The 19,823-nt window shown below is 42.9% G+C and overlaps 1 protein-coding gene across 2 annotated transcripts in view; it reads right to left on the bottom strand.

Moving 5' to 3' along the window:
* FAM134B (family with sequence similarity 134 member B) overlaps positions 1-19,823 on the bottom strand; it is a 67,689-nt gene that overhangs the window by 21,287 nt on the left and 26,579 nt on the right. The window contains exon 1 of one of the 2 annotated variants that reach the window (XM_006769446.2): positions 17,288-17,823. The exons of the other annotated variant lie outside the window; for it this stretch is intronic. Within the exon in view, the coding sequence (XP_006769509.1) occupies positions 17,288-17,322 (35 nt within the window). The 5' untranslated portion in view covers positions 17,323-17,823. Of the gene's footprint in view, positions 1-17,287; positions 17,824-19,823 lie in introns of those variants that run through there. 2 annotated transcript variants of the gene reach the window in all.

Below are 19,823 nucleotides of genomic sequence, written 5' to 3'. Positions count from 1 at the left end.
AACTTGGGGTTCTATGTAGGTGGGTCTCTCTCTCGCTCTCTCTGCCCCCTCTCTCCGTCCCGCCCTCTCTCTCTCTTTTCATACTGTTTTGAACGAATCAAGAAGCAGTCACTTTGTGAAACTGCCCCTGTGTCCCTTCCATCTCAGTCTGTGCACTGCCACTTCCCAGGAGCACAGACCATCACTTATCCACCAGGATGACTTGGAAGGTAGGCACTCAGCCACCATCGCGTTACTTCTTATGTTATTCTGGTTTCTACGAACAGATGCCAGTTAGAAGTTATTTTCCAGAGTTTTAATTTCATAACTTTTCAACAACTAGACTGTCATAAAGTCAGGGCAAGAACAATTTAAATTCCATTACTAGCTCAGAACAAGCGCCTACTTGAGACCTGCAGATTAAACACCCTTTGGTTTGTGAATGCCAAGATCTGCTTCAATCACTCTCCCCGATGGAAGAAAAGGTTTCTACCTTATCCCTGAAGGACAGATAATATCTGAGAGTCAGGAAACATTTCTCCAGGAAATCAGATATTATTATTGTGAAGCTTGACTAATTTGTCAAGTTGACTAATTTGGACATAAGCCTTTCTTTGCATTCTACTTGGGGCCACAATTTCCAATGAAGTGCAATCCAGGATTTACTATAACTGGAGTCAAAAGTAATTGTCCCCTTTTCACACCTTTGGCCTAGTTATGTGAAAAGCACACTTCGGTGACAATACTAAAGGGCATATTTCTTACAGAGCAAATTTCATCAACAATATGGCTCCTAGTTTTGTTTCTCAGAGACCTTACCCATTTCACAGGTCTGTACAGGTACATACAACCCAGATACTAAATGGTCAAGCTCCTCCAATGTGTTTTTATTATAAACTAGGATCACAGCCCACGATTCAAAATTGCGTGGTGCCGCCCATCCTTGAGTCACTGGTCTGGCCCTGCCACCCTCTCCAGCCCTTGAAGCAGCTGTGGCCACTGCTGATCAGGCCCTCCCCCAGCGCAGGCCCCTGGAGGCCCCTGCTGCCCCGCCCCTGAGGCTGTGTGCGCAACCTCCTCCTGTCCGGTAGACCCGTTATGGAGTCCCAGTTAATTAGCATATTTCTCTATTTTATATATATATAATCTGTCTATTAAAACATCTTTTGTTTGAAGACTCTGTTATCAGTCTTTGTTGATAAGAGGATGCCCTGGAATATGGCAGATATGGAGTCAGTGACCATCAGTTATTGGGGTATTCATTCAAGATGCTGGACTGTTTAATTATAGGATACATTTCCACTTTAGTTCTTTTAAAAACACATCTCTCAATTTTTCTTCATTTTCAAGCCAGCCACAGAATGTGGCATTTAAAGGAACACACCTTACCAAGAGAATCATTCTTATCAGTCAAAGAAATGAGAATCTCCTTACAATGAGTCAATGGTTCCCAAACTCACCATCAACCTCCCTCAAAAGCAGATTTTAAGAATAAGCTATTGTGTGGATATTGCGTGGTAGCGGTAAATTACTACAACACAATACTCCATAACAGCATGCAGGGATGATGGGTCTGTATCTGGGGGTGTGCAGGGCACAAACAAGAAAGGTTATGTGATAGCCTGGGTAGAAATGGATGCAGGTCCATGAAATGTGTGACTTGCTTAGGGAAGGTGTGTAGAGGTTGATATTACAATAGAGTGAGGTCAAATTTCAAAATAAGTTATTTCTCCTACTAATAGTTTCTTTAGGAAAATAAAATCATAACAATTAATACATACAGCTTTCTGACTTAGAGTTTCTATAGAAATGCATTTTCCCCACTTTGTCATATTCACAGAATGAAAACAGGAATGAGTCTAATAATGAACTGAAAAGGAATCAGCCAGCCTTAAATGCATTTCTAATCACCATGGTAACAGTCATTGTGTATTTTATATCTGGAGATTAAGAGTTCCTGAAAACACTTATTTAAAGAGTTCCTCCAACATTTCATTTCCGTTCACATTATTAATTTTCTCAGAAAACTTTATTCTTCAAAGTTAGTATTTCTAGCCTCAAAGAGGGCAGAGAAAATTACGATTCCTTTGTGAAATGCCATTCAGTGGGCATAAATGCGATCTGAACGATCTTGGCTGGCTGTTGTGCCAGCGGAGAGCTGTCTGCCCACCTACACCTCCTTCACTCTTACCTGTGGCAGGTATTCCTCTCTGCCTCTAGAGCTCAAGTTCCTGTCAGTGGGGTTCAGGAGAACCTAACAGCCGCCAGGTGTGCTTTATGTGTGAGAAAACTGCCAATATTGGACATACTAGAGAGCTGCTTGCCCAATATTCTAGCCATTTCTTGGGAATCACCTTCACTAAATCAGATATCACAGGAAAGCAATGCATGTTGTTCACACTTACCACCTCCCTCGGGCACAATATTAACTCCATATCCCTTACTCCTTTCACCTCAGTCACTATTTACTGGGTTTGCTAGTCAGTAAAATTTCAAATGTCTTCTTGTTTGTTACAGTTTATTATTGCTTCGTTTTCTGCTTGTGCTCTATAATTCAGTTGCATGAAATAGACTTGTAAGATCCTCTGGTGAGATGAAACAGCTTTTTGATCAACCTCAGTTATTTAGTCTTCCTAGAAGAGAACCATCCAGAACCACAAAGAAAAAACTACTGTGAAAACAGTGTTTTAACTGGGCCTGGACATTCTAAGGTGTCTCCACCTGGCTAAGTAGGTCAATTAAGTGGTGCTAAACATTTTATCCTGAGCTACTTGGGGGAGCTCACAACCCGAGGTGAGTCTTCAGGGAACGGAGCACAACCAAAACGGACCCACGGAGCCAGATGGCCAAAGAAAAGCACCTATTATTAAGCAACACAATGACTATTTTAAACAAACACACGATGAAAGACAGAGACACATCTTTTCATTGTTATTTTCCAGTACATTTTATACTTGAGATATATTTTTATCAGAACCCAATCTATTATGCATATTTTTTCTCTTTTTTTCTAGCACATGTAAGCATAATCATTTTCAAGAAACGGAAAAAATGTTGGATTCTTTACTATAAAAGGCAATTGTTTTTAAAGCCAGATATATGCCATTGCTTCTCTTGTTATAAACAAAAGCCTTATACCATCTAATCTATGTAGTCTTTAAACTATCCGCTTCTAACATGGTTTGAATGATCCCTGTACATACCACAGCCAGAGGCACCCCAGGCGCTAAGTATAATTAGGCTCACTTAAAAATGAAGTTCATTTTAAATAGGTAACCAAAGAGGTCAGGAATGAATCAACTCTGTGAATTCTGTCATGAATGGACTCTTTGGAATTATAAGAGCAAATACAATTAATGTTCTTTTAACAAATTATGCTAAAGAATGTGGGAATATAATAATATGCAGATGAGCAGCTCCATGACCAAAGACGTCACTCCATTCAGAGTTCTTCCTCGTCCCCAGGAGAACATTGGGTTTCCAGGTCTGTACAATAAGGAGCAGGACCAGACTGGACAGTGACCGTTTCTGGATCATCCCCCCTGTCCCCCCCCCGCCCTCCCCCCCGCCCTCTGCCCTTTGAAATATCTCAGCAAACCAGAGGGTCTGTGGGCTCCAGGCTGCATACTGCTGGATGGGCTAATCAACACCTTCTGCCCAAGGATTTTGTCATCAGTTATCCATTCACGTGTTTGCTTAAAAAGCTGAATTTAGGAAAACACTAAGTCCTCTACTTTTATGAAATAAACCACATTTACTTTCTCATATAAAGAAAGAATTTAGAAATTGATATTCATTTGAAAGAGGAATATCTAAAGCTACGATCTCCCTTATAACATCCCAGTGATAGTGATGGAAAAGAGAATCTTAGACAGTAGCTATCGGTGACACTTCAAGTCCTGATGACCAAGTGTCAGATCTCAGATTGACAGAGGTTCCCCACAAACAGGCTTCCCAATAAGCTGAGAAAAGCCCAGGAGCTTCCATTTTCTGAGGCTGTGAGGGTATTAAAAATGTAAAGTGTCAAACCCAGGTTATGCCAGGGCTTGCAGTCCTGTAACAGGAACACAGAACCATATAAGGATTTCGTCTTTCCTTTGGAATGCTCATTTCCAGGCTTGGTGACTGCGAGGCCAGGGCAGGTGTCCTGCTGCCCCTTCTGCAGGCTCAGTCAGCTTCATCTGTGAGGGTGGCCTCAAGGATACAACCTTCATTGATTCGTTCCCTTTCAGAAAAACATACAACTACAAATTCTGCATTGGGACAAAGTTGGGACCTGTGATTTCACTGGAAACATGAGCTGGAGATTCCAGAGATGGGGGTTAGAATGCAAAGGTAATTTTACCAAAAATGGGGTTCTAATAATATGCCACTGTCCTTACTTTTAGAAACTATTTGCACAGCATCACCTGGGAGTAGTTAAATCCCCCTTTCTCAGATTTTCACCATGGGGTTTAAAAGGGCTATCATATCCTTATATATTGCCAACAATTTTAAGCTGCTTTTCCAATATTAGGTAATTTCTCCCTTCTTTTATCTAGGATATACAGATTATCCATTAATTCCAAACCATATTGACAAGAAATAAGTGTGAATATTCTTATATCTGGGGAATAACCTGAATGCTGACTGGGGACTAACAAAAAACTGGGCATTCAACTCAATCCAATAAATGTTAACATACGTATATGTGCAGTGGGAATTATAAAACTGCCAACTGATTTAGGGTGTGGAATAGAGATTGGTGGTGTTGCATAAAATAAACTCCCCATGAATTATCTATGCTCCCTAGTTTATTTAAAGAGAAGAATTGAGTAAGTCAAACAACCCAGATAAAGGATCATTCTTATGCTCACCCCTCCATCAACCTTTTGAGTTGTTTTGTCCACTTTTTTTAAAAAAAAAGCAAGATTTATTAGCAACTTGCCCTTCCTGGCTCTCACCAATGCATTCAATTAGTTTTCATAGAGGTCAACAGCTGTTATGTACTAAGATAGAAGTTGACCTATTGTTTTAAATGTCAGAGTGGCAATGTTTTAAACAAGACACCACTTCATTTTTCTCTCATGTGCAGTAGAGCAGAGCGGTCCTGGGTTCTATGGGCTCTCCATAATGTTGGAGATACAGGCTCGTTTTATCTTGTTGCCCAGCTACTCTCAACATCATACTTCCATCCCACAGTCCAAGATAGTTACTCAGCTCCTGCCACCCCCATCCTTGGTCACAGCCAGCAGGATGGGGAAACGGGATCAGGAGGGCACTCTGGTTTCCCTGAAAGTCATGGCCTGTAAGTTGCATGCAAAGCTTCAGCCTACTTCCCACTGGCTGGAACACCGCCATGCCTAGCTGCAAGAGAGCCTAGGAAATGTAAATCAATTACCAGTGGCCATCATCCAGCTGAAACTTGAGATTCTATTACCAAAGGAAGGAAGGAACAAATAGCAGAATCTCCCACAACAATTCTCTTTTTGATCTCCTATTTCATCTGTTTACATAATTTATAATTAGAATGATGCAATTACAGCAACAACAATAATAGGCATAATGAGATTTGTGAATAAATCTGACTTGGTAAACACACAACTCAAATATGGAAGCAGATATATACTAGAGTCAGGTTTGACAAACACTTTCTGGAAAGGGCCAGATAGCAAATATTTTTCACTGTGTTGACCATCCAGTCTCTGTACTCAACTCTGCCATTACAGCTCGAGGGCAGCCACAGGCAATATGCAAATGAAAGAGCACAGCTGTGTTCCAACAAAATTTAATTTACAAAAACAGGCTGTAGGCTGGATGTGGCCTCCAGGCTGCACTGGTCTGCTAGATTCAGGGTGTCATGGCTTCAACCACGGTCTGTACCGCAGTGATGGAGAGATTATCTCAACAAGCTGGCTGAGAACCTTTCAAAGAGCTTCCCCTACAACAACATCTCCCATGTACTGTGTACATACCAAGTGCTGGGAACTGTATCAGAGCTTCATCGTAGTATCTGTAATCCTCACTACAATCTGACAATGTGAGCAAATGCCCCCATTTTCCAGGTGAGAAAGCAGGCACGGGCACGATGGGGTAGCACCAGATCAGACCTTTCCAGGTCTTTCCAGCCCCAGCCCGTCAACCGCCCACGTCTGCTTAACAGTCGTGGGCTGAAAAATGGCCCTATTGCTAATCACAAATGAAACAGAAGCACACAACTCCTTGTCAGGTTTCTGGTGAAGATGTTAAATGCCAGCTTTGACTTGTAAAATAGTACAAGGAGAAAGGTTTCCCTCTGATCTTAAAATAATCCTTGCCCTAGAAGCTTATCTAGGATCTAGCAAAGAGGCATCTAACCTTCAGATTTTCCCTAGGGGAAGTTTCTACCCTCTCAAGCTTCCAGATACTGGTAACTAATGGGGTTGGGGGGAGTCAAGGTGCCATTAATATTGTTGAAAACTCTTAGGGTCTTTCAAAATAAAACAGATTCTTCCCCCACTGTTCCCCACCCCCACCCCCCATCCGCACCTTGGCACAGTGTGCTTCACTCACATAACCATCTCCAAGCATGGCAGGTCACACTAATTTGTCATAACATTCTTTCCAGAACCTTCTCAACAAGGCCCCATAATCCTTATCAGAACCCCAGGCACCATTTCCAGTTTATAGGAGTTGGCACAAAAGAATGAAGCCATTTGCCATCAAACCGTCACACCTGCCTTATGGAACACAACAGCTTCCCATTTTCCCCTCTGCTGTGCCCAAAAAAGGGATTATCAGCTACTTCCTTTATCGTCTACGTCAATGTCTGTTGTATTTTAGTTTACTGAGCAAATCTCTTCTTGTTTCAGCAAGCAAGTGGGTTCATTCTAGGTTTATAACTAATCTACGTATGCATTCCTTTTACAACAAAGTCCACACCTCAAATCCTTCCTTCGCAAAACAAATATACTTCTCAAAGAAAGTCTCCCACATTTTGAAAACTATGAGAAATTACAGCTATGTAGAATTCATGTTCAGTTTAACTACTTTGGAAGGAAAGTTTACCTCCACTCACATTACAAGCTACTCCAGAAACACTTTTATTAACTTCTGAGAAAAAAGAGCCACGTTTAAACATCCAAATGCCACATAATCTGTGGCCCTGCCTAGAACACTCTAAGACATGGACACTAGTAACTTCCAAAACATACAAACACCTTCGTAATCCCCTCACCTTGTCTCAAGATGGAATTTACACGTTTAAGTTTTATAGGCATCATTTGAAGATAATAGACGGGTTTGTTTTCTTTTCACAATACAGCACTTGCCTATGGTTCAACTAAAACAGCACCCCGAGATGTCCCTCCTGAGTCACCGAGCAGCGTTTGTGCGCGGCTGCTAGTTCTGTTTACAGCCAGCCAGAGGCCACATCATGATGGTAATTACTGCGCGACACTCCCTCCTCCTCAGGCACCACCCCGTGTGGGTGTCTGAGCTCCAGTCTCCACCCTTGAAGCACAGCACTCCTCATACATCAGTTACCACAGAGCGGGGGCTGTTGGGGGCTCGAGCCTTTCCCTCACCTCTTCCCACATGTACGTTCCCAAGTGCAGTCCCCCATCCAAGACAAAGAACTCACACTCTGGATTCCTCCCCAGAAATTGCAGAAACGACACAGCAACACCCTTAAGAGCTCCCTACCTGGCATTTACCCAGCGGGGTGACAATCACGCCAGGGCAGGCCAATCCTGCAAAAATGAGGCTCTAGCTGGGGAGGTGGAGGGGCCTGGCAGACTGACAGGAACCTCTTTTTAAGACGGGCAACAACACTTCCCTCTTGACCACCACCTAAACTTGTGTGTGTCTCCCAGGGACAGCTGGGGCCCTCCCGCTGTTTCCCAATTTCTGCATCAGGACACTTTGTGACCTAGATGGACTGCCATGCATTACTACATCTAGGTTTGCCAATGTGGATTCACAGACAAGCAGGTGGTGGAGGTGCGTGGTGTGAAGGTACAGGAGGAGCAAAGAAATTAGAGAGAACAGATGAATGAGAGTATGAGAGAAAAATCAGAAGAAGCACAGGTTAAGAGTGGATCAGGGTTGGAACCGTTTCTGCCTGATTGCATCTCACGCAGAGGAGACACTGGATGAGGTCATATTACTCCAGCCAAAGACCCAGAAGCCAGTATTCCCCCAGGAGGTCACTTTTATTTTCCCATTCAGAGTTTACTGGTGATTTCACAAGAACAACTGAAAAAACATAAACAGAGTTTTAACTCACTTCTGCCTGAAGGTCCTTCTTCTGAGTTTGGGCTGGTTCATACACATTCTTACTAGGCTGCCATGTGGCCAACCAGCCCCAGAGACAAACTGAAATTCCTGGATTTGAACCGAAGGAGAAGTTGGACTGCTGAAGACAATTCCTGATTTTCAAAGCAGCCTTTCTGTGGGTATTGCAAGCCGATGCTTCTCAAGCACAACATCAAGCATTGTCTTCCTCTCACCCTATCTCATCGTGACTGACCTTCTCTAGAACGGAATCGCTTCTGTCTCCTTGTCCTAAGTTAGAAACCAGGTGAGTGGAAGACTTCATTTTTGGTTTCTCCACATATAGGTACATATTTAAGTTGCGAGTGGCCGAGGCTATTTCCTGGTAATTATTTATCTCATTCCCTTCCTTAAAGAACTTTAGGTGGCTTATAAAAGTTGATAGAAAACAAGGAATAAAATAAACACCGAAGGGAGCAGAGCCTGTTGGCCTGCCAGGTGCACCTGCATAAATGGAGGACCTTCACCCAGGAAGTGCAGCCCACCCAGGGCCCAGAGCTTGGGGGCAGCGCCTGGGGTGGTGTCACCCCCACACTGGGTCTCTTCGCTGGATGCCTTACACACAGCTATTACAGCCATGGGGGGGAGGGAGTGGCCCCACCAGGAATGGCGCTGAAGGGCCTGATGGGAAAGAACATAAACCCAGGGGTAAGAAGAGTATACAAAAATGCATTCCAAAGGATTCCAGACACTTGCTAGAAATGAGCTGCCATTTTCCCCCCGGTGACTATATCAGAGATGGAAATACAATCATTTAGAAGATTCACAGTGCTCATAAGATTAAAACAAACCAACTAGACAAGAGATACACACATGCCCTGAACCTGAACTTCCTCCTGTGGATACTGGGCTCACTGGCAGCTGCACTGGGCAGACAGCCTTGCTTCCGTCTAGAAGAGGTACATTCACTTAACTCGGGTCTGTGGCACAACACTCGAGCTCACCTGGGTTAAAGCAGTCCTACGAAGGATTAAAATAATGTGAACCAAACACATGCCCCTGTGACCGTATTCCAAACGTGAAGAACACGCAGACCATCCAGATCAGATCAACCAGTATGCACTGGGCAATTCTGGATCGACCCTAGATGAGAACACCATCTAGTGAGAGCAGATGGGTGGCACACACAGAGTACTTTCCACACACATTAAGTATAATCAGGATATTCACAAGGATTAGGCCACAGATGGTAAGGTGTTTTCACTCAAAGTGACCTATTTAGTAGTGTTTAAGGCAATGTATAACTTATATAAATATTATTACTATTAACTGCTTTTTGAGGACTTACACTGAGGTATTAAATAACGTAAATATTTAACATGGATTGCTATATTTAAGCTATAAAATAAGTCTATAAAGTATTATTAACCCCATTTTACTGGTAAACAAAATGCAAGATTAAGCAAGATTAAGAAACTTTCCCAAGGTCACCCAGCTAGTAAATGGTGAGGCTGGGATCTGCAGCCAGGATTGGAAATAGTTTTGCCTAATTCCAAAGGCCATCAATAGAGTCACTCTACACAATGGATGAAATAAATAAGTGTTTATGCCTTAAGATGTGAACTTCAAAGAAATGGAAAGTTATTCTATATAAGTAAGTATATTCATCAAGAAACTATATATTTCTCCATTAGAAAGAGATGTCATTGGTCAGCAATTTTTTCTTATTAAATTTATTGGGGTGACATTGATCAACATGATCATATAGGTTTCAGGTATGGGTTTCTATGTTGTAAGATCTGTATATTGCACTGTGTGCTCACCACCCAAAGTTAAATCTTCTCCTGTCACCATATATGGTCAGCTATTTTTTTTTTTCAGAAAGAAAGGGAGAGGGAGAGAGAGATAAAATTGAATCAGTAATGAGAATCACTAATTGGCTGCTTCTTGCACACCCTACACTGAGGATAGAGCCTGCAACCCAGGCATGTGCTCTGAACTGGGAATCAAACCATGACCTCCTGGTTCATAGGTCGATGCTCAACCATTGAGCCACGCCAGCTGGGCAATATGGCAAAACAATTTTCAATAATATATTAATACTATATATGGAAAAAAACCGAAGGGTAGAATATTTGCAGACATTAAAAAATGCTTCCAGATGTTAGAGGCCATTGGGAAATGCTCCAGAGAAAAATAAAGCAGCATACAAAATTGTATATATCAGCCCTGGCCAGGTGGCTCAGCTGGTTGATGCGATGTCCTGTACGCCAAAAAAAAAAAAAAAAAAAAGAAAGGTTTCAGGTTCAATCCCCAGTTGGGTGTGTATATAGAAGGCAACTGATCAATGTTTCTCTCTAGCATTGATGTTTGTCTCTATCTCTCTTTCTCTCTAAAAATCAATAAACATATCCTCAGGTGAGGATTTAAAAAACTGTATATATCATATATAATTATTGTAACTTTGCCAAAAACATCTGTCCAAGGAAATACTTAAAAACAAATATTATTTTAGGGCAGTAAGATACCAGTTGATCCTTTCTTCTTTTAAAAAAAATTATTTATTTATTTATTTTTATTTATTTATTTGTTGAGAGAGATGGAGAGAAAAAAAAATTGATGTGAGAGAGGAACATAGATTGGTTGCCTCCCATATGCACCCCAACTGGGAATTGCATGTGCAACCTGGGTAATGTGCCTTGACCGGGAATGAACCGGAGACCTTTCAGTGCCTCAGACTACACTCAATCAACTGAGCCACACCAGCCAGGGCGGTCCTTTCTTCTTTATATTCATTTTGGCCTACAGGTACTGTTTTATTTCTCCAAGTGGGAAAACAACATTGTGTATGAGATTTGCCCCTCGGACAAGCCCTTGAGCTCACATACCTTCTGTGGGACCCAGATTTACACAGTGAGAAGAAGCAAGACAACCAGGTGGATCTAGACATGGAGTTGCCCATGAAGGGACAAAAGGCTGGGAGTAAGGAAAGCCCACACAATGGACTTTTCCTCTTAGGGACAGCTTCCGTTGGCAGCCTTGGGACAGGCCGGGGACAGCTCATCCCATGGCCCAACACACAGCAGCTACAGGCCTCCTTTGGTGTTGGAAACTAAAGAGACCTCCATCACATTTTAGGGATGACAAAAATCAGTCACCTGCTTTATAAACTAGAGATCAGCTTGAACAGGGGCTTGGGGAGCCACAAGGGTTTGGGAAGCATGCTGCTTGTAGCTGGTGATTAAGACATCGGACACAAACAACCTCCGGCAGCAAGGACAGATTAGAATTCTTAATCAATTTCAAATATTAGCCCAGCTGGGTCAAAAGAGGATTTCAAAAGTGGTAAACAGCTCCTATGCTTGAGAGACATTTTCCAAGGCTGTGCTGGAGGGTGGAAGAAAAATAAGGCATTCGTTTCTTCAACAAGCCTTTCCTGTATGGCTGGTATGCCCTCAGGACGAGTGGATGAAGAAGATGCGGCAATGCTGGAAGGAAACGCTAACTCTATCAAAGTACAGTCTTGGTGAGCTGGAGCCACAGTCCTCGGTGAGCTGGAGCTGACCCCCACAGGCTTTCCAGAACCAGTTCTCTGCACCTTTCCCAGCTCCACTTTCAGCGGCCTCCTGGGGGTGTCTTGAAAAGGAATCAACAAAAGCTAAGATAAGGGCTTCCCCTCCCCCAGAGACCAGTGCACCACTACCAAGGAGGCCCAACCACGGGCTCCTCCATTCCTCTCCACTCATCGCCAGCCACTCTCTCCTTTCTCCCTTGTGCCAACCATACTGACCTATGAGCCTCAGACCCACCCCTTGCGTCACCACCATATGACTATGTATGCGTCTAACTGCGCAGGCTCAGGAGTCAGCCGCCTGCCTTCGAATAGCAAGCCCTTCACTCCATGGCTGTGTGAACTTCGCCTCTCTGTGCCTTCTTCAAAGCCAACAGCAGCGTAAGGACTTTTTCAGACATACAAAAGCTGAAGTAGGCTTGCTCATGGAAACCCATCTCACCTAAAGCTTGAGGTGGGGCGTGCTGGTTGGGTTTCTTGGTGAGGGTTCTCCTAGCCTCATCTCATATTTTAAAGAAATAGTATCATCAAAGGATAAGCTTCATCAATAATGTAAAATTAAGACTCTCATCAGGCCAACCTGAATTATTAAAACATCTGGATTAAAAACTTTATTTAAAACAATTTCTTTTAAATCTTCCATGAATAAAATCCAATGCAATTTCTAGTGCCATTTTCAAATACTAACTAGGCCATGCACCTTCAAAGGGCTTTGGTTTTCTTAAATAAAACGGCCCTTCGAATATCCAGAGCCCAGATGGAACCTCGCCACTCAAGAGCAGAGCAGAAAGATCTGTGAGCAAATGAGATCACCACTCAGAGGTACAGCTTTAGAAGCTCAATGGTCTTTTCCAATAGAGGTTTTAGGTTTTTATTATGTTATATGGCAAGTCAAATAACCATGCTTTAGAGAATGCTACAGTAACAGCCAATATTTTGCTTCTTCATCGTTAAAACCGCATACTGTCCTTTCGATGATATTCTACTTATTGGTTAAATATGAGATTTGCGTAGAGCATAAGCAGGCACTTTGAACAGTCTAAAGACCAGCTGCTCTCTGTGATCCCCACAGGGGCCTCCAGCAGTGCTCTTTCCCGGTTCCATGGTGAGAAGACTCCAAATTGCCCTCCCTCACCGTGGACCTGAGAAACCTGTCCAAAAAGAATGACAGAGGAGCCTGTCACACACTCAGAGCCCACCCCCCAGACCACCCAATGGTCAGACGCACTGTATAAAATGGTTCTCTTTCTGTCATGATTCCAAGCACCTATGAAAGGCCTGGGAGGCCACGCAGGGGACCTAGTTACTGTCACCCAATGGGTGACCCCACACTACTCTGTAATAAACAGTGCTGTCTTTGAACTTCCACTGTATCAGCCTCAATGCTTAGGTTTTCTTGATGGGTAATTTGTACTGATTTATGAAATGCACATCCACCTAATTTCCAACTGTGGACTTAGTTATGTTCCCAAACTTAGCACTTTTACACCTCAGATTCCACATTTCCATGAGAGGTGCTCAATGGTGCTGAAGTTCTCAGTCCGACTCACAAAAGCATGTTACCTCATATTGTCTCTGAAGGAGTGAGGTGGCCCCACCCCCACCCCTTCCTTCAAACCCTCGAATGACGTCTCACCACCTTGACTGGCATCTACCCTCCCACTCTGGCCTAAGAGATGCCATGGGCCCGGCCAGCCTTTTCCTGCTCATTGCTCTCTATGCCTGCCTTTCTGTTTCTATAGGCGGCAATTTATCTCCCTCTCGGGGTCTGAGCTCACGCCGGGGCCTCTTCCAAAGCACCCCCTTCTCACACCCTCTCATGGCCAGCTCCTCACATCCCAGTGCCCAGGGCACCTCCTCGGAGAGGCCTCTGAACTTCTCTTTCATACCACACACACGCCAGGGAGTCGCCCACAGTACCCTTTGAAAAGATCTTAGCCCTTATTTCTCAACGTGTTAAGTGTCTGTCTCCCCCATTCAGACTGTATGATCCATGAGAGCAGGGGCCGAACCCCGCACCCTACCACCTGGCGTAGCCACTGGCTTAGATGCTGCACTTGATAAATATATACTCAGCGAGTGTGTGCACATGATGACCTCGCCTGGAAGTGCTTCTATAAGACACGTTCAGGACTCAGTCATGGTAGCTGGGGTCCATCCCCCTTGCTGGCAGCTGGAATAGGGAATATTTTACCTGTCCACATCCCTCCACCCAGTTACTAACCACATCCTGGTACTAACCACACCCAGGTGCTAACCACACCCAAGTACTAACCAAGCACACCAGGTACTAACCACACCCAGGTACTAACGACATCCAGGTACTAACCAACCACATCCAGGTACTAACCACATCCAACTACCAAGCACAACCAGGTACTAACCACACCAAGGTACTAACCACATCCAGGTTCTAGCCACATCCAGGCACTAACCAACCACATCCAAGTACTAACCACATCCAGGTACTAACCACACCCAGGTACTAACCACATCCAGGTACTAGCCACATCCAGGTACTAGCCACATCCAGGTACTAACCACATCCAGGTACTAACCAACCACATCCAAGTACTAACCACATCCAGGTATTAACTAACCACATCCAGGTACTAACCAACCACATCCAGGTACTAACCACATCGAGGGCATGCACCGCTGCCTCCACGGTGAAGCTCCAAATCTGATGGAACGAGGGACCACGTAGAGCCAGGCTCTGGCTAGGGTCTAATTTTCCTTGTATTTCTTGATCCTGGGGGCTGCCCCCACTTTCCTTCTTCTCCAGCTTCCTGCTTGGGTTTCTGCCTGCCTTAGTCTGCTACAGAATGGCATTCTTTCACACCCTCTCCCTGCATCCCCTGACCTTGAAACTGGGACAGAGCCTTGGGAGGTTGTTACCAGAGTGTTTATCCCGGGGGACAAGCTAACAGGGAGGAGGAGGTCCCAGCAGGCGTGCTCTGGGACACACTTGCTGAGGGGAAAAGGCTGGCCGTGAGGGCACAGAGCGGCCGGCACAGGGTGCCCCCAGCACACGCGTGAAGCTTCGTGTCATTTGGTTTCCACTTACTGAAAGCACTACATTCGGAGTTCGCTCCCTGACAGTCCCAAAGCAATTCAGGGCACCAAAGTCCGAAACGGGACCGAGGTAACACGAAGAAGCTGCGTGTGAGACTCCTCTAAAAATCGCAGCTCTCAGGCCCTAATAGCAAGTGTGGTCAGCAGCCCGCCACTTACAGTTCTTTCTCTTTTACCTGTGGCATCCGAGGAGTCTTCCAGTGGCACTTCATCTTAAATTTACAAAGAGTAAAACTCCCTCTCGAGAGTAACATTTTATTTCTAGCCTGGCTCCCAACGTTCACCCTGCCCAGGGTACCCTCTCTAACTTTCTGCAGAGATGGAGGAAAACAAACATACGAAGCAAAGCTTATTGTATAGAAAACCATAAACTGTTCAGAGCAGGGAGTTAGCTCATCAAAATAAAACAGTGGGAAGTGCGGGTATATTACTTCAAAGGAGTGAGAGGGAGTTTCCCATTTTTAGCAAATATATTATCAGTCCTTGGTAATAATAATAATTATTAGGTAGATTTTTTTCCCTCTTGTCTGTGTGTCCTCTGTAACCAGTAAAACAAATTCTTCTAAAACAATCTGTTTGTCGTTAAACATCACAAACTATTAGTTCAAAATATTTTTAATTATCTACAATTAATTATTACTTAATTGTGATGATGTTCCATTTCATTAAGGCAACCCTTCTTACATTTCTGCCAAATCTCTCCCTTCAATGTCTAAAATAATCAGGCACCCTAGGTATTTGTTGTAGTCGTCTATGAAAAACCCCATTCAACAAGCATTTATTCAAAATGCCTATTCTGTGCAAATTTCTATGCAGAGAGCTGGTGGGAATGCCACGATGCTAAGAGAAAAGGAGAAAGTGCTGCCTTCAGAAGTGCTGACTACCATGGGGTGTGGGAGTGGGAGGGAGGTGATACACACAGTACAGGTAGATCAAGCCCATCATCTCAAACCCAAGGCTGACATTTACATTTCTCTGAAAATGTTTTCTAAACTAGTTAGCTAGCCCCTGTCCTCAATCTAGGCACTTTTATAAATGCTCTCCTCAAGGACTTGCTTAAAGGTCTCATTTTATATAGAAAGTTGTTTTATTATCCAATTAAATATCAACGTAATGTCCCCGTTTGTTGTCCTGGGAAGAAATTTGGATGAAAATTCAAACTAGAAAGCTACAGAGAAAAGTAGCTTTTAAGGACACAATTACAACTCATTACAATCAGCACAGAAAATACACATACACAAGCAACACACACATACTACATCATATAACCATGGCTGGAAGGGGCTTACCTTACAGAAAACAACAACAAAAATACTGGCACCCCTGTTCATACAGAGCTACCAGTTTCCACCTTTTTTGACAATAAAATTGTCAACAGCCCCTTTTCTTTTTTAAGCAGCTTTAAATGTATTTATTTTTCCCATTGCAATTCCATGTTATATTAGTTCAGGTACACAGCCATAATGGTTAGACATTTACGTAACTTAGGAAGTGGTCATGACGACAAGTCCAGCACCCACCTGGCACCATACATAGTCACCACAATACTATTGACTGACTATATTCCCTAGGCTGTACTTTACATCTCGTGACTATTTTGTAACTGCCAATTTGCACTTCTTAATCTCTTATTCACCTTTTTCACCCAGTCCCTCAACCCCCCTCCCATTTGGCCACCATCAGTTTGTTCTCTGTATTTGTGAGTTTGTTTCTGCTTTGTTTTCTTTCTATTTCTTCATATCTGAATTTCCATGACCCTAATTAGAATTCCAATGAAACTGATTCATACAAATGTTGTTAATACAGCAATGGGGCTAGAAATGAGACCTTCGATATGGGCACCTGTGATAGAGGAATAATTGCCTGTTTTCTGTTCCATCTCTCTCCCCTCTCCTTAGAGCCAGATATTAATGAAAAACATTGATACAATTAATGTTCTGCATATGGGCTTCAACTGAGCACATTTTAAAAGATAAGAACTGTGGTTTGTTTGTTTGCTTTTAAGTGTTGTAATATCAAAACTGGTAAATTGGTTTAATACTTAACCTTTATAAAACATCCAACAAGTCTTTAAAATGCAAATATTTTACAAAATGTTCACTAGCTTAGATTTCCAAGAACTATCATCTACAGTTAAAAATCAAACATCAAAAAATTCAAATAGACTTTACATGGTAGGAAGAAATACTTTTAAAAATTTCACACCATCACTTCCTCGTTGAAGAAAAAACACTTATTTACATATGTTTCTAAGGGTACATTAGTTAATTTTATGTCTCTTTCCTGCCAAAGAAAATTCAGTTTCCTGGAGTTAAGGGATTGCATTCTAATTCTTTTGTATTTTCATTTAAAAGTAGTCATAATATTTTTTTCTAAGAGAACTAGCAAATGAAATAGACTCAAGAAGAAGTAAATATATCATGTAATTACCTTTTGTCTGGTCCCAAGTCCTCACCGTCAGGCATGTCTGCCCTTTAAAAACGCTAAGAGAGGGGAGAAGGCTGCAGCCACCTCAGTGCCCAAGATTTCTTCTCCACTCTAAGGCGACCACAGGAGGGAAAATCCCAACAGTCAAGTTCTTTCCTTTTCGGAAAAAAAAAGCGCTCCTCCCTTACTCAGAAAGTAGGTGTTTACAAACTTCCACCGCGCCTGCCTGCCGTGAATGAAGCTAAGAGCTGAGTTATTATGACTGTCCCCTTCTAAAAATAAACAGGTCACCTCTTACTCCCAGCACCGTGACAGGCAGCTGGGAGCAAGCTCGGCCCAGCCGCCCGCATTTTCTGTCCAGTCGTGTGAGGAGGTGTCACCACCCAACTATTAACCTTTGTTGGGATGACCTCACCTAGGCCTGCCTACCCTTTTTCCTTTTTTTTTTTTCCTGGCATGACCAGGCACCCCACTGAGGGGCAGCGTGGCCACGCGGAGCTTGGAACTTCAGCCGGGCTATCAGGTCTCCAACCCCCAGGAGGGAGCTGGCGGGTGGAGAGCAAAATGGGCTGATCGTGCCAGAGATGAGAGGTTTGTTAGTTCTGAGAACACTTTTGCCACTCAGCAAAAGAGCTCTCACTTAGGGGGAAAAAATGCCCATACAATTATGTTTTGAGGGATAGTGTGTTGTATGAAAATCTTTCCTTAGGTCATTGAGACTTCTCAACTCAGAATAAGTTTGCACACCAATAGGAGCCCCTGTGCTCCTCTGGGCAACATGGTCTTTCCCACAGGACTCCCCTCTGCCATCAGGGAGCAGCCTGACTTGGGACACAGCTCGGCTCATCACTACTAGGAGTCATCAATCACTTGGTACCCTCATTTGCTGCCACTTCTCAGACCAGGAAAAAAATCACTTCAATTCTTTTACCAAAAGGCTAAGAGAAAAAGTTCGTACCAAGGTGGTCAAAAGGTACAAATTTCCCTTTACAAAATAAGTCATGCAGCTGTCATGGACAGCCTGGTGACTATAGTTAATAATGTTGTACTGCATATTTGAAAGTTGCTGAGAGTAGATCTTAAAAGTTCTCATCACAAGAAAAAAATTTGTAATCGTGTGGTGACAGATGGTAACTAGATTTGTGGTGGTCATTTCATAATATATGCAAATATTGACTCATTATGTTATACACCCAAAACTAATATAATGTTACATGCCAATTAAAATAAATACTTCAATTTAAAAATAGGAAGTATAGCTCCAGTCTCATTTAAAGGAGGGCAAAGGCTAAAGAAATATTACTGAGATTCCTTTAGAAATATATCCTAAATGCTTTTTACATACAAACTTGAAACTGCTTGGTTTTCCTGATTGGTAACATTAAGTAAGGCAGTAAAAGCAAGATCTATTTATTAAGAAACAATATACCTTTCTTTTTTTAAAAAAATATATATTTTATTGATTTTTACAGAGAGGAAGGGAGAGGGATAGTTAGAAACATCGATGAGAGAGAAACATCGATTAGCTGCCATCCCCCTACTGGGGATGTGCCTACAACCAAGGTACATGCCCTTGACCGGAATCGAACCTGGGACCCTTCAGTCGGCAGGCGGACGCTCTATCCACTGAGCCAAACCGGTTAGGGCTACCTTTCTTTTTTTAAAAATGCCTGTACTCCATTGTCACGTTATAGCTGATCCTAGTAATACATCTATAGCTAATGTGTATTTCACATTTATGTTTCAGAGTGACTTCTAGTGCATTAAAGAACTGAAAAGTCAAAACAAATCACATCATCTGCTTTCCTTCGGTAGTGTTAACTATTTTGTGATACATGCATGTCACAATTCAAGACATTTCTTCAGTATTTCATACAAGATCTACAGTTGACGACCTCAAAGTCGAAAGTTAAGTCGGTGCAGATACCTGCACACATAACTCAAATACCATTGACCTTGAAAGAAAACAGCCATCAGCAGAGCTCTGAAGAGCAAGCTGGGCAGGAGCCTCTCAGCACCAAAGCAATGGGCTGTGTTGTTAGAAATGTGAGGATTAAGGAACTTAAAGATGAAGCACTGAAAATATGACAGTGAGAATACTGCTGTACTTTTATTTAATCTTAACAAAAAGTGCTAATTCTCTAACTCTCAGTTCTGACCATTCTTTCCCATTAACTTTACCTTTCGCTCTCCTAAGTGTCTAGTTTACTACTTCCTGACTATCCGAGCCCAGCTGCTGCTGAACTTAGCTGCTGGTTACTACAGACTGAGTATGTCCCTGAAAGCTGCCTCTCAATTGTAAAGGGCCGCTAACTGATCGGTGCGGCAACAGCTGAACTGCCCATTACTACCATGAAATAGTTACTAAAACATTTCCTTTAAGCACTCCTTCATGCATTTTGTACTTACTGGCTTCCAACAAGAAAAACAAGCAAACCAAATCTCATACACACAGACAACAGTATGGTGGTGACAGAGGAAAAGGGAGAAGGGAGTAAGGAGGAAAGGTGGCCAAATATATGGTGACAGAAGATGATTT

Source organism: Myotis davidii, unplaced genomic scaffold, assembly GCF_000327345.1.
Source record: "Myotis davidii unplaced genomic scaffold, ASM32734v1 scaffold143, whole genome shotgun sequence".
NCBI lineage: Eukaryota > Metazoa > Chordata > Mammalia > Chiroptera > Vespertilionidae > Myotis > Myotis davidii.
Note: the sequence above shows the minus strand (reverse complement) of the source record. Positions and strands in the feature narration are given on the sequence as shown.